Source organism: Mus caroli, unplaced genomic scaffold, assembly GCF_978045245.1.
Source record: "Mus caroli unplaced genomic scaffold, Mus_caroli_1 scaffold_14, whole genome shotgun sequence".
Classification (NCBI taxonomy): Eukaryota; Metazoa; Chordata; class Mammalia; order Rodentia; family Muridae; genus Mus; species Mus caroli.
This window is the reverse complement of record NW_028227269.1, coordinates 1837501-1852758: the sequence shown is the minus strand read 5'-3', so window position 1 is coordinate 1852758 and position 15258 is coordinate 1837501. Positions and strand designations below refer to the sequence as shown.

Sequence of the window (15258 nt, the reverse complement as noted above, 5' to 3'; positions counted from 1 at the left end):
ATATTCATAAGGGAAATTGGTCTGAAGTTCTCTATCTTTGTTGGATCTTTCTGTGGTTTAGGTGTCAGAGTAATTGTGGCTTCATAGAATGAGTTGGGTAGAGTACCTTCTACTTCTATTTTGTGGAATAGTTTGTGCAGAACTGGAATTAGACCTTCTTTGAAGGTCTGATAGAACGCTGCACTAAACCCATCTGGTCCTGGGCTTTTTTTGGTTGGGAGACCATTAATGACTGCTTCTATTTCTTTAGGGGATATGGGACTGTTTAGATCGTTAACTTGATCCTGTTTTAACTTTGGTACCTGGTATCTGTCTAGAAATTTGTCCATTTCATCCAGGTTTTCCAGTTTTGTTGAGTATAGCCTTTTGTAGAAGGATCTGATGGTATTTTGGATTTCTTCAGGGTTTGTTGTTACGTTTCCCTTTTCATTTCTGATTTTGTTAATTAGGATGCTGTCCCTGTGCCCTCTAGTGAGTCTGCCTAAGTGTTTATCTATCTTGTTGATTTTCTCCAAGAACCAGCTCCTCGTTTGGTTGATTCTTTGAATAGTTCTTCTTGTTTCCACTTGGTTGATTTCGCCCCTGAGTTTGATTATTTCCTGCCATCTTACTCCTCTTGGGTGAATTTGCTTCCTTTTTTTCTAGAGCTTTTAGGTGTGTTGTCAAGCTGCTACTGTGTGCTCTCTCTAGTTTCTTTTTGGAGGCACTCAGAGCTATGAGTTTTCCTCTTAGAAATGCTTTCATTGTGTCCCATAAGTTTGGGAATGTTGTGGCTTCATTTTCATTAAACTCTAAAAAGTCCTTAATTTCTTTCTTTATTCCTTCTTTGACTGAGGTATCATTGAGAAGAGTGTTGTTCAGTTTCCATGTGAATGTTGGCTTTCTATTATTTATGTTGTTATTGAAGATCAGCCTTAGTCCATGGTGGTCTGATGGGCTGCATGGGACAATTTCAATATTTTTGTATGTGTTGAGGCCTGTTTTGTGACCAATTATATGGTCAATTCTGGAGAAGGTACCATGAGGTGCTGAGAAGAAGGTATATCCTTTTGTTTTAGGATAAAAAGTTCTGTAGATATCTGTTAGATCCATTTGTTTCATAACTTTTGTTAGTTTCACTGTGTCCCTGTTCAGTTTCTGTTTCCATGATCTGTCCATTGATGAAAGTGGTGTGTTGAAGTTCCCCACTATTATTGTGTGAGATGCAATGTGTGCTTTGAGCTTTACTAAAGTATCTTTAATGAATGTGGCTGTCCTTGTATTTGGAGCATAAATATTCAGAATTGAGAGTTTCTCTTGGAAGATTTTCCCTTTGATGAGTATGAAGTGCCCCTCCTTGTCTTTTTTGATGACTTTGGGTTGGAAGTCGATTTTATTAGATATTAGAATGGCTACTCCAGCTTGTTTCTTCAGACCATTTGCTTGGAAAATTGTTTTCTAGCCTTTCATTCTGAGGTAGTGTCTGTCTTTTTTCCCTGAGATGGGAAGCAGAATGTTGGGTCCTGTTTGTGTAGCCAGTCTGTTAGTCTATGTCTTTTTATTGGGGAGTTGAGTCCATTGATATTAAGAGATATTAAGGAAAAGTAATTGTTGCTTCCTATTATTTTTGTTATTAAAGTTGGCATTCTGTTCTTGTGGCTGTCTTTTTTTAGGTTTGTTGAAGGATTACTTTCTTGCTTTTTCTATGACGTGGTTTCCGTCCTTGTATTGGTTTTTTTCTGTTATTATCCTTTGAAGGGCTGGATTCGTGGAAAGATAATGTGTGAATTTGGTTTTGTCATGTAATACTTTGGTTTCTCCATCTATGGTAATTGAAAGTTTGGGTGGGTATAGTAGCCTTGGCTGGCATTTATGTTCTCTTAGTGTCTGTATAACATCTGTCCAGGATCTTCTGGCTCTCATAGTCTCTGGTGGAAAATCTGGTGTAATTCTGATAGGCCTGCCTTTATATGTTACTTGACCTTTTCCCCTTACTGCTTTTAATATTCTATCTTTATTTAGTGCATTTGTTGTTCTGATTATTATGTGTTGGGAGGAATTTTTTTCTGGGCCAGTCTATTTGCAGTTCTGTAGGCTTCTTGTATGTTCATGGGCATCTCTTTCTTTAGGTTTGGGAAGTTTTCTTCTATAATTTTGTTGAAGATATTTGCTGATGCCCTCGTTCTTAAGAGAACTTGCTGCAATTTCAGGGGACCCAGTTTGATTCCTATGCCAGGTGCCTCACAACTGCCTGTAACTCCAGCTCCAGGATCGAATGCTTTCTTCTAGCCTCCAAGGGACACACACACACACACACACACACACCCATGACACATGTATACAGACACATATATGCATAAATAAAAATAAATATAAAAAATATTTTGTTAAATCACGTTCCTTTAGCATAGCAAACCATTGAAATATTTGACAAATGAAAGCACATGGAAGAAACTTCTGCTCTATGGTGAAATAAAGTATGGCTGCTACATTGAGAGCAGAGCAGGCTAGTTTTGTTCTTTTTCTGAGACAACGTTTTTACCTGAAAGAATGGTTTACAAACCATGGTTATTAAATTTTGTCTGGTTGGCAGACATTTTCTGGAAAATGAACGAAGTGATGATAACAATGTTCACTACTAATGACAAGATGTAACTTTCCAACAGACATTTGACTTTTGGAAAATTCACACATCTGACTACCTAGACTGTGTTGGCTAGGCAGTCAATACTATTAGTGAATGTGAGCCTTGGTATTCTATAATGAGATGTATAAGCTCTTGGAAGACCTTATATGCCTCAGACTATAATCCTCCCAGATAACCAATTCATTCTGCTTTGAAGTCATACACAGGGAAAAGATTCATTCTCAATGTTTTCTGGTGTGTGTTTAGATTAAATATCATGACTAACATATAGGAAACTTGGAGATGGAGCAAGGACTCAGTGGTTAAGAACACTGGCTGCTTTTCCCCACTTTCTCCTCTATAAGTTTCAGTATCTCTGGTTTTATGTGGAGTTCCTTGATCCACTTAGACTTGACCTTAGTACAAGGAGATAAGAATGGATCAATTCGCATTCTTCTATATGATAACTGCCATTTGTTGAAAATGCTGTCTTTTTTCCACTGGTTTTACCTCCCTAGTCAAAGATCAAGTGACCATAGGTATGTGGGTTCATTTCTGGGTCTTCAATTCTATTCCATTGGTCTACCTGTCTGTTCCTATACCAGTACCATGCAGTCTTTATCACAATTGTTCTGTAGTACAGCTGATATAGCTGTCTCTTGTTAGGCCATGCCAGTGCCTGGCAAATACAGAAGTGGATGCTCACAGACATCTATTGGATGGAACACAGGGCCCCCAATGAAGGAGCTAGAGAAAGTACCCAAGGAGCTGAAGGGGTCTGCAACCCTATAGGTGGAACAACAAAACCCCCAGAGCTCATATCTCTAGCTGCATATGTAGCAGAAGATGACCTAGGCAACCATCATTGGGAAGAGGGGCCCCTTGGTCTTTTGAACTTTATATGCCCCAGTACAGGGGAAACATCAGGGCCAAGAAGTGGGAGTGGGTGGGTAGGGGAGCAGGGAGGTGGAGGGTGTACGGGACTTTCGGGATAGCATTTGAAATATAAATGAAGTAAATACCTAATAAAAAATTGAAAACAAAAACCACTGGCTGCAAGTACTCTCTCAGAGGACATGACTTGATTATCAGCATACACATGGCAGCTTATAATTGTCTATAATTCCAGTACCATTGGATCTGATGCTTGGTACCTTTGTAGGTACCAAGTAAACACATGTCAATATATCATGCAGACAGAATATCCATACACATAAAATAAAATAAAAGTAAAAATAAGCAAAAAGGAAACAATCATTTGTTAACTTTGGTTTTTTTTTTTTTTTTTTTGAGACAGGGTTTCTCTGTGTAGCCCTGGCTGTCCTGGAACTCAATCTGTAGACCAGGCTGACCTCAAATTCAGAAACCCACCTGCCTCTGTCTCCCAAGTGCTGGGATCAAAGGCGTGTGCCACCACTGCCTGGCGCATTTGTTAACTTTGAATAAAGTGTCAAATAAAAATATTCACACTGGGCAATGTGAGGTGGATCTGCAGAGAAGACTGCTTGCCACACAAGCCTGACAACCTTACTTCAGTCCCTGAGGTCACCATGGAAGATAACCATTCCTGAAAGTTGACTTCTGACCTCCATATGTGTACCAGTACTTAGAAAATACAAACACATAGTTATTAAAGAGAATATCCACAGTGATGTGTGAATGCTGTTAAAATGCTTTTTTCCTAATATGCATGCTATGTGCATTTTTTAGCTTGTTCAACTACAACAAATCAAAGCAGATTATATGCAGAAACAAGACTAAAAAACTTTTATTTTAAGCAAGACATTAAAGAAAATTACAAAAATATAAAACAGTATTATTTAAGTTTTTGTTTTGGAAAATACAATTTTAAAATAAAAGATATTTCAAATATGATAAAATTATTTTTAACTAATAAAATATTTATTAGTCTTAATTTCAAATATATATATATATATATATATATATATAGTCTCAAACATCAACATATCTAAATGATAGAAATACAAGTTCTTTGGAGCTATCAACAATTCTTTATGGTTTATTTCTTACATATGGAAAAATAATATGCAATGCAGAGGTTGGCATGGTGGCACACACTTGAGTTCCAGGCCAACCTGGGCTACATGAGTCCCTGTTTCAGCTAGACCAAACAGACAAGTGAAATGCTACATGATTTTATGTGCCCTCCTTACACAGGGGCCATGCTAATATTTTCTGTATTGTTTCAGTAGTAATATGTGTCCTGATAAAGTGAGCATGATAAGTTTTAAATTTTTTTCAAGAATTACTAAGTTGCAGTATTTCTAACTGGGTTCTGTGGTCCACAAGTTAAGAACTTAGTCATTATTATGTATCCCAAAATGTAAAAATTCAGTAGTTCCCTAATTCTCTAATTCCCTAGAAATAGGGACATGTGACATAGTTGTTGACTAATCTTTTTTTTTTAATTTTTAATTTTTTTTATTTCGTATTTTCCTCAATTACATTTCCAATGCTATCCCAAAAGTCCCCCAAACCCTCCCCCCCTCTTCCCTACCCACCCATTCCCATTTTTTTGGCCCTGGCGTTCCCCTGTACTGGGGCATATAAAGTTTGTGTGTCCAATGGGCCTCTCTTTCCAGTGATGGCCGACTAGGCCATCTTTTGATACATATAAAGCTAGAGTCAAGAGCTCCGGGGTACTGGTTAGTGCATAATGTTGTTCCACCTATAGGGTTGCAGATCCCTTAAGCTCCTTGGGTACTTTCTCTAGCTCCTCCATTGGGAGCCCTGTGATCCATCCACTAGCTGACTGTGAGCATTCTCTTCTGTGTTTGCTAGGCCCCGGCATAGTCTCACAAGAGACAGCTATATCTGGGTGCTTTCAGCAAAATCTTGCTAGTGTATGCACTGGTGTCGGCATTTGGAAGCTGATTATGGGGTGGATCCCTGGATATGGCACTCTCTAGATGGTCCATCCTTTTGTCACAGTTCCAAACGTTGTCTCTGTAACTCCTTCCATGGGTGTTTTGTTCCCAATTCTAAGGAGGGACACAGTGTCCACACTTTGGTCTTCATTCTTTCATGTGTTTAGCAAATTGTATCTTATATCTTGGGTATCCTAAGTTTTGGGCTAATATCCACTTATCAGTGAGTACATATTGTGTGAGTTCCTTTGTGATTGTGTTACCTCACTCAGGATGATGCCCTCCAGGTCCATCCATTTGGCTAGGAATTTTATAAATTCATTCTTTTTAATAGCTGAGTAGTACTCCATTGTGTAAATGTACCACATTTTCTGTATCCATTCTTCTGTTGAGGGGCATCTGGGTTCTTTCCAGCTTCTGGCTATTATAAATAAGGCTGCTATGAACATAGTGGAGCATGTGTCCTTCTTACCAGTTGGGACATCTTCTGGATATATGCCCAGGAGAGGTATTGCAGGATCCTCCGGTAGTATTATGTCCAATTTTCTGAGGAACCGCCAGACTGATTTCCAGAGTGGTTGTACAAGCTTGCAATCCCACCAACAATGGAGGAGTGTTCCTCTTTCTCCACATCCTTGCCAGCATCTGCTGTCACCTGAATTTTTGATCTTAGCCATTCTGACTGGTGTGAGGTGGAATCTCAGGGTTGTTTTGATTTGCATTTCCCTGATGATTAAGGATGTTGAACATTTTTTCATGTGCTTCTCTGCCATTCGTTGTTGACTAATCTTACGATCGCTGTTACTTTCTTTAAAGTCTATGTCTTCATCCATCAAAAGTCACATACAAATAATGCAGATGCTAGTGCTGTTTTGTCCCTACCCAGCATGTTAATGCTTGCTCATCCTGCTCTACACTCCGTAACTTGTGTAAAAGCAAACTATAGAGGGCAGTCTACTTATTGTTAAGTTTGAATAGTCATGTACTGTGTTACAGCTACCCAAGGAAATAAGTCTGAGCATTACTGGGAAGACACATAGGGAACAATTCACAAGAGCAGGCTAGTCCATGACTGTGACAGATTCCAAAAAGGAAACATTTCCCAAGAGCAGGCTAGTCCATGACTGTGACAGATTCCAAAAAGGAAACATTTCACAAGAGCAGGCTAGTCCATGACTGTGACAGATTCCAAAAAGGAAACATTTCCCAAGAGCAGGCTAGTCCATGACTGTGACAGATTCCAAAAAGGAAACATTTCACAAGAGCAGGCTAGCCCATGACTGTGACAGATTCCAAAAAGGAAACATTTCCCAAGAGCAGGCTAGTCCATGACTGTGACAGATTCCAAAAAGGAAACATTTCCCAAGAGCAGGCTAGTCCATGACTGTGACAGATTCCAAAAAGGAAACAATTCACAAGAGCAGGCTAGTCCATGACTGTGACAGATTCCAAAAAGGAAACATTTCCCAAGAGCAGGCTAGTCCATGACTGTGACAGATTCCAAAAAGGAAACATTTCCCAAGAGCAGGCTAGCCCATGACTGTGACAGATTCCAAAAAGGAAACATTTCCCAAGAGCAGGCTAGCCCATGACTGTGACAGATTCCAAAAAGGAAACATTTCCCAAGAGCAGGCTAGCCCATGACTGTGACAGATTCCAAAAAGGAAACATTTCCCAAGAGCAGGCTAGTCCATGACTGTGACAGATTCCAAAAAGGAAACATTTCCCAAGAGCAGGCTAGTCCATGACTGTGACAGATTCCAAAAAGGAAACATTTCCCAAGAGCAGGCTAGCCCATGACTGTGACAGATTCCAAAAAGGAAACATTTCACAAGAGCAGGCTAGCCCATGACTGTGATAGATTCCAAAAAGGAAACATTTCACAAGAGCAGGCTAGCCCATGACTGTGACAGATTCCAAAAAGGAAACATTTCACAAGAGCAGGCTAGCCCATGACTGTGACAGATTCCAAAAAGGAAACATTTCCCAAGAGCAGGCTAGTCCATGACTGTGACAGATTCCAAAAAGGAAACATTTCACAAGAGCAGGCTAGCCCATGACTGTGACAGATTCCAAAAAGGAAACATTTCACAAGAGCAGGCTAGCCCATGACTGTGACAGATTCCAAAAAGGAAACAATTCACAAGAGCAGGCTAGCCCATGACTGTGACAGATTCCAAAAAGGAAACATTTCACAAGAGCAGGCTAGCCCATGACTGTGACAGATTCCAAAAAGGAAACATTTCACAAGAGCAGGCTAGTCCATGACTGTGACAGATTCCAAAAAGGAAACAATTCACAAGAGCAGGCTAGCCCATGACTGTGACAGATTCCAAAAAGGAAACATTTCACAAGAGCAGGCTAGCCCATGACTGTGACAGATTCCAAAAAGGAAACATTTCACAAGAGCAGGCTAGTCCATGACTGTGACAGATTCCAAAAAGGAAACATTTCACAAGAGCAGGCTAGCCCATGACTGTGACAGATTCCAAAAAGGAAACAATTCACAAGAGCAGGCTAGCCCATGACTGTGACAGATTCCAAAAAGGAAACATTTCACAAGAGCAGGCTAGCCCATGACTGTGACAGATTCCAAAAAGGAAACATTTCACAAGAGCAGGCTAGTCCATGACTGTGACAGATTCCAAAAAGGAAACAATTCACAAGAGCAGGCTAGCCCATGACTGTGACAGATTCCAAAAAGGAAACATTTCCCAAGAGCAGGCTAGCCCATGACTGTGACAGATTCCAAAAAGGAAACATTTCACAAGAGCAGGCTAGTCCATGACTGTGACAGATTCCAAAAAGGAAACATTTCCCAAGAGCAGGCTAGTCCATGACTGTGACAGATTCCAAAAAGGAAACATTTCCCAAGAGCAGGCTAGTCCATGACTGTGACAGATTCCAAAAAGGAAACATTTCCCAAGAGCAGGCTAGCCCATGACTGTGACAGATTCCAAAAAGGAAACATTTCACAAGAGCAGGCTAGCCCATGACTGTGACAGATTGCAAAAAGGAAACATTTCCCAAGAGCAGGCTAGTCCATGACTGTGACAGATTCCAAAAAGGAAACAATTCCCAAGAGCAGGCTAGCCCATGACTGTGACAGATTCCAAAAAGGAAACATTTCCCAAGAGCAGGCTAGTCCATGACTGTGACAGATTCCAAAAAGGAAACATTTCACAAGAGCAGGCTAGCCCATGACTGTGACAGATTGCAAATGTGTGTTGTTTTTATTTTAGTCATGTTGACCGGCAAAAGGTATTTAATTCTTTAATGCTTTACAGATAATCTAAATTTTGAATATCATGTTAGGTTTTATATAATTATTATGTTGCTGGTTGTATATTAAGATGTAGATGAACATATATATTTCCATATATTAAAGGGAAGTAAATATTTAAATTCAGGGATATATGATAATCACAGCAGAGTTTATGAAGACTAAATCCATACTTTGAAATAAAGGCTAACCTTGCCTTGGTCTGGGTTTAGTTAGTTTAGTTAGTAAAGTGCCTACTTACACAAGCACAAGAGGTAAGTTTGGTTCTCCAGCACCTTGTGAAAGACTGACAGCATAGCATAAACCTGTAACCCAGTGCTGGTGAAACAGCCAGATGGATCCTGGAGCTCACTGGCCGGCCAGTCTAAACAGTGATCTTCAGGTTCAGTGAGAAGCCTTGTCTTAAAAAGTAATGCTGAGAATGACAGAGAAAAACAGCTGACATCAACCGCTAGACTGCACAGAACCATACACATGTATGTATGTATGTATGTATGCGTGCATATACATACATACACCCACATTACCATGAACACATGTGTAATACTCCCACACCCCCAGACACACACACACACATACACACAGAGCTATCCTTCCTCTTTGGCTATATGACCTCATTAGAGAAGTGTCAGAGTGCTCCATCTCTTTTTAATGTGTTAAATACATATAAAGGGCGTATAGTTTATAGGTCCCGCATCCGTAACTCTTCTAACCTAAGAACACACGTGGCTGGTTAGGTTGGACTGGATGTTAATACTCACACTGAAGTCCCATCCTCAAAAAATCCTTCTTTTGTAGGTTATCATGCCACCGTTTCGTGACCCCTTGAAAAAAGCCCAATATGACCAGGACGATGAAAAAAGAACCCTTCTGCAGTGTGAGACTGGTACTTAATTCTTATGTGGCTCCTTGCTCACAGGCAGTGGCACTTGCACTTAAGCACGATCATTTAGGTCACTAATTTTCTTGCAGGCAAAATCTATACAATGAAAGAATTTAAAGAGATGGAGAAGGCCCAGTTGCATTGCAGATTCCCGAGTATTTCTAACTCAAGGCAAAGTATGACTGCAAATGGATGGCTTAGAGTGCCCATGAGTTACATAGACAGTGAATTTTGTAAAAGGAGCAGGTAATAATTGACAAAATAGAAGGTGTGGTCTTCTCAGACATTGAAAAGTCTTTCTTGAGATAGTGTTCTATTTCAGTCATGATTTTTTTTTAAAATAAAGTCTATTGTGATTCATTGTTCCTCTGTATGTGATACTTTTCTTGGGCACTCTCAAGAGTCCCCAGCCTTTGTTTTATCAGACAGACTCTGAGGTATCTGAGCTTATTTTACCTTTCCTTTTAGAGTCTTCTGACATTTTTGTTTTTGTCATTATATATAGTTCATTAATTTGGGGGGAGGCTAGACATTATCACTTCAAATATTTCTTAGGGACAAGTCTATGTATTTGTGGCTGTGGATAATGCCCTCAGGTCTGTAAGTCTTTGATATAGGTTGACTTTACCTTTTCTTCTCATGTTTTGGTTAGATGATTTCTACTGAGCTGTCCGCAAGTCCATTGAGTGTCCTTGTGTGTGCTGTCTACTGATGAACCATCAAATGCATCTGTGACATAACGATATTTGGCATTTCCATTAGATTTCTTTTTATAGTTTTTACCTTTTCTGAAATTCTTCATCCATTGATATACACTGTCCACTTTTTCAACCAGATTTTTTTCAAAAGCCATACTAATCATAGTTACTTTAATTTATAATTTGATAGATCCAACATTAGGATCATTTCTGAATTGGTTCAGTCTGGTTCTGTTGATTGCTCTATATCTTCACTAGGCATTTTATTTTACCTATTTTGCATGTCTTATAATTTAAAATTTTTATGTATATGGGTGTTTTGCCTGCATATCTGTTTATACATTAGGTGTGTGCCTGGTGTCTACAGAGGTCAGAAGAGGGTATTGGATACTCTGAGCCTGGAGTTAAATGTGAGGTACCATGTGGGTGCTGGGCATTGAACCTGGGTCCCCTGGAGGATAGCCACTGTGCTTAACTGCTGAGCCATCTCTCCTTCCCAATGTTTTGTTTGTGTGTTTGCTTTTTGAGACAGGTTCCCACTGTTTCCAGGGCTGGTCTGGAACTCCCCATGTACATCAGATTAGCCTCAAACTTAACTCTAGAGCTTCCTGCCTCTATTTCCTAGGTTCTGAGTTTAAAGGCATGCACCAGCCCACCTGACCTTAATTTTAGATTTTAAAAACTCAATATTAGACATTTAGGTGGAAAAATAGTGCAGACTCAGTAGTTTTCTTTCGAAACTGACCTGCCTCTCTTGTCACACAGTAGTATTGGGAGACTGGTTTATTGGTCAGAAGATCTAAGTTTGGAGATTCTTATAGTTGTTGTCTCTAGTACTCTATGAACTTTAAGAAACAAAGATTTATTTTATTTATCTGTATGTGTATGAAAGTATGCAATGTGTGTGCTGCTCATAGAAGCTGGGAGAGGGTGTCAGAGACCCTGGAGCTGAAGTTTTAGGCAGTTGTGAACTGCCTATGTAGGTGTTGGGAATTGAACCTGGATCCTCTGAAAGAGAAGCCAGTGCTTTTTATGGCTGATCTATCTCTCCAGACCCCTGGACAGTTTGTTTTAGAAAGATGTTATTTCTACTTTATGTGTATATGGGTGAGCCTGCACGTGGATCTGTGAGCATGGGTGCAGGTTCCTGCAGAGTCTAGAAAAGAGTATTGGCCATCCTGGGGCTGGTGTTACAAGGTAACACTGAGCTGTCAGAGTGGCTGCTGGGAAACAAGCCAGTCCTCTGGAGAAGACTAAGCCGTCCAGCTATTTCTCCAGCCCCAAGATTTTGGTTTTGTTGGTTTGTTTTTCAGTAGGGATGTTGTGTGAGGGTCTCATGATAGTGGTGGAAAAATAAAATAAAAACATTGATGTGATAAAAGAAAAGATTTATATAGTTTCAGTACTTGGAGGGCCAAAAAGAAAGTCAGAGAAAATTGGAAGTTGGAGCATGTATCCCGAATGGAGGGCATTGTGCTTATTGGCCACTAATACTGAACCAGGCCTGCTCTACCACACCTGGCTTTATGACTTCTTTTTACATTAGAGTATAAGCTCCCTGAGGATAGAGGGAGGATTTCAACTTTGCGCAGCTAATCTCGGTTCTCAGAGAACAAAGAACACGTCTTCATTAGGGTTTTAAAACCTCTTAAGCAACTAGTATCCTTGAAAAGGCACAGCAGTGTCAAGTAATGGTATTTTGAACCATATTTATGGCAGTCAGTTTCTAGCAATAATGAATAATAATTAAATGTAAATGAGCATTGTTTTGCAACATCCTGATACACGTTCTCTTGTTAAAGGTTGAAAGTGAAGATGAATTTTAATGCTAGTAGTTTTGATTTGAGTCCATTGAAAAGGGTGCCTAATTTTCTGGAATACCGGGAGGAAGAAATGATGATCATTTACAAGTAAGCCTGTTATTCTATAAACCTGCTGTCCTTTCAGTTAAAATGTTTGGCTGTGTTGCCTTCTCTATCACTCTTCCAGATCACTTGCATTAAGGCCAAGGCCTCAACACTGTTCAGGGTAAGGTAACTTTTCTTTGGTTTTTATGGGTTAAAGGAATAAAGAGCACAGAAGCAGAAAGCACGACAAGGGGCTGGGAAATGGTTGACAGCTTGTACTGAAGTTGTGAGTCTTAGCGAGAGACTAGTTCCTGTAGGTGTGGCTAGAGTGGAAGGTGCAGTAGGGCACAGCAGGCTCACAGAGCTACGCCTGACCATGGGAGATCTGTTATCCATGCACTGACTTAAAATCAGACAGTTCACACATACAGAAGAGCTGTGTGTGGTAGGGCACACCTGTGAAGTGGACACTTAAGGTTCTTTGGAGAGTCAGTTGTGTTGATGGTGTTTTGTTGGGGCAAACACATGAAGGAGTGTTTTCCTGAAGTGGACACAGGTGAAAGACTAAGGCAGACTCGTGAAGGAACGTTTCGCTGAAGCAGACACAGGAGAGAGGATGTTCTGCTAAAGCAAGCATGTGAAAGGACACGCGATGAAGGATTCATTGCTAACAACACACATGTATTGGTTCACCATACATTGTGTAGTTGAGCTGCGCTTATTGCGACTCCATAGACAGAAATGCACCAAAAAACTTCTGGTGGTGTGCTGCAGTTTCTTGCAGCTTCTGCGGACTCAGGCTGATTGGCAGAGTGATGTCAGCTGAGACAAACGCACATGCTGAGGCAAGACCCGTGGAGGACTCGTGATGTTTGGAGGGTATAAAATAGGACTCGACGGACAGTACTGAGGGCTGAGCTAGGCTTGCTTATAGAGCTAGCTGTGCAACGCTTGTCTCTTCGGTGATCTTCGCTTCCCTGAGAGGCACAGCCAAGAACTCCTGGCGTTCCTCCTGGTCCCTCCTGCTGACTCCTGCCAAGGCTGAGGCCTGGCTGTCTCTGCTAGGTAGTGCCACCGCTGCTGATTCCCGTTTGCTATCCAGACTCCACTGAACTGCTGGTGTATCCATCAAGTGTTTGCGAGTGGATGGAGCTGCTGCTGCTGACCTGTGGACTGAACTGCCGATTTCCAGACAACACAGATGGGAGTTGCTCCAAAGAACCTTTCTAAACAGGTCCACTACCCCTGTATCCTTTCTTTTCCACTACCTCTGGTGGGTGGTGGGCTAAAAAGGGAGGTTAAAGGATTTGAGAGCCATCATTAAAAATAGGATTTGAAAAAATTAAAAGTTACACAGCTGTGTAGTACTGAAGCAGGGAAGATCTGGAGTATAGCCTGGGATACAAAGCAAGATCCCGTGTGAGAAAACTGTGTGAGGATAGAGATTACATAACTGTAGAGAAAGATAACATCTTATAATCTGATTATAAATATTATGATCTCTCATCATTGCCATAGAGACTGTAAGATAGTGCAGAGTCTTTTGGAAACAACTTGTCAGTTTTCTAAAATGGCAAACACAAAGTTACCATGTGGTCTACAAGTTCTACAGAGGATTCTATTTGGCTGGTGTCTGTGTGTGTGCTCGGGCATGCGTGTGTGACAGAGTTCTTACATGTAGCTCAGTATATCTGCCTGCCTTTGCCCCTTGAGTGCTGGGATTAAAGGCATATATCACTATGGCCAGCCTACTGCTAGGTTTATATTCAAAAGAAATGAAAAAAAAAAAGATCTACCTACAGGCTTTAAGTGTATTCACAGCAGAATTATTCACAAACACTGGAAACTGGACATTCACCAGCTAATGAACAGATAAACTCAGTGTTGTATACTCACAGGATACAGTACCGATTTACACCATGGATGGAGTCCAAACCATCACACTCAGTAAACTAAAGCCCCCACGCTGTGTGATTATTCCAAGTGAATGATAAGGGAAACAAAACACTCTATGGAAAAAAGCTTACTTAGGGCTGGGGTGAGAACGGGAGTGTCTGTGACTGGTCTGGGGGATGGCAGTGCTCTACAGTTAGACCGTGCAGGTGACTGCACACCTCTGAGTGTCCTAAAAGACATCGCTTTAACTGCTGGTCAGAGTTAAAGCTAAGAACCTAGCAAAGTAGAACAGAATAGAGCTTACCTTTTTATAGGAGGTTGGACTGTAATTCTCCGTTACTTAATGTGTTGAAGTTAGCTGTAGCAGTTTTATTTTACTTTCTCTGAATAAGCCAAGAATGTGGTTAATTAACTACAGTGTGGCAGAAGCTGGTGAGGTATTGGAGGTGCTTGGCATTGCTGTGCTTAATTGTCTCACAGGCATTCGTGATTTAAAGTAAAAAGAGATTGGACTGGATTCGTGTGTGCACCTGTCATCCAACAACATTGCAGGCTGAATCCTAGAGTCTGAGACCAGCCTCCTTGTCTCAGAAAAAACTAAGTTTCTACAGATAGTGTTTGGGATAGAGTTGGTTCTTGTGGACTTCTCAGTGTTGATAATATAATCTTTTGTTCATTGGATAGGGGCTGGAAACGAGGAATAAAACCTGTTGAAACTGGGCCCTATTTATTTGTCTATCAGGGTTCAAAGGAGCCGACTTCTCCACAACCCTAGGCAGCTTGCTTCCCAAGGCAGCAGTGCATTTGATTGAGGTTTGAGGTAGCATCTTGGCAATAATATTCCAAGCCAGCAGTGCTGCCACATGCCTGTAACCCCAGCATTGGAGAGACAGACACAGTGGGAGGATCTCTGAGTTCTGAGTTCAAGGCCAGCCTGGTCTACCTAGAGAAACCTTATCTCAAAAAACAAACAAACAAACAAAAATAATCCATTTAAATTATATTTATTTATATATTTACCTATTGAAAGAGAGGGGGAGAGGGAGGAAGACAGGGAGGGAGGGAGGGAGGGAGGGAGGGAGAGTGGGGATAGTGAGCATGCAAGAGTGTACCATAGTACATGGGTAGAGCTCAAAGGTCAACTTGCCTAAATTAGTT

General features: G+C 40.7%; 1 protein-coding gene and 1 non-coding gene across 2 annotated transcripts in view; one reads left to right on the top strand and one right to left on the bottom strand.

Moving 5' to 3' along the window:
* Fam228b (family with sequence similarity 228 member B) overlaps window positions 1-15258 on the top strand; it is a 42085-nt gene that overhangs the window by 23406 nt on the left and 3421 nt on the right. The window contains exons 6-8 of the mRNA XM_021179673.3: window positions 9575-9662; window positions 9749-9905; window positions 12160-12267. Coding sequence (XP_021035332.1) covers window positions 9575-9662; window positions 9749-9905; window positions 12160-12267 — 353 coding nt within the window. The remainder of the gene's footprint in view (window positions 1-9574; window positions 9663-9748; window positions 9906-12159; window positions 12268-15258) is intronic.
* LOC147001092 (U6 spliceosomal RNA) lies at window positions 4739-4843 on the bottom strand. The gene has a single exon (XR_015045313.1). It is a non-coding gene; the product is annotated as a U6 spliceosomal RNA (small nuclear RNA).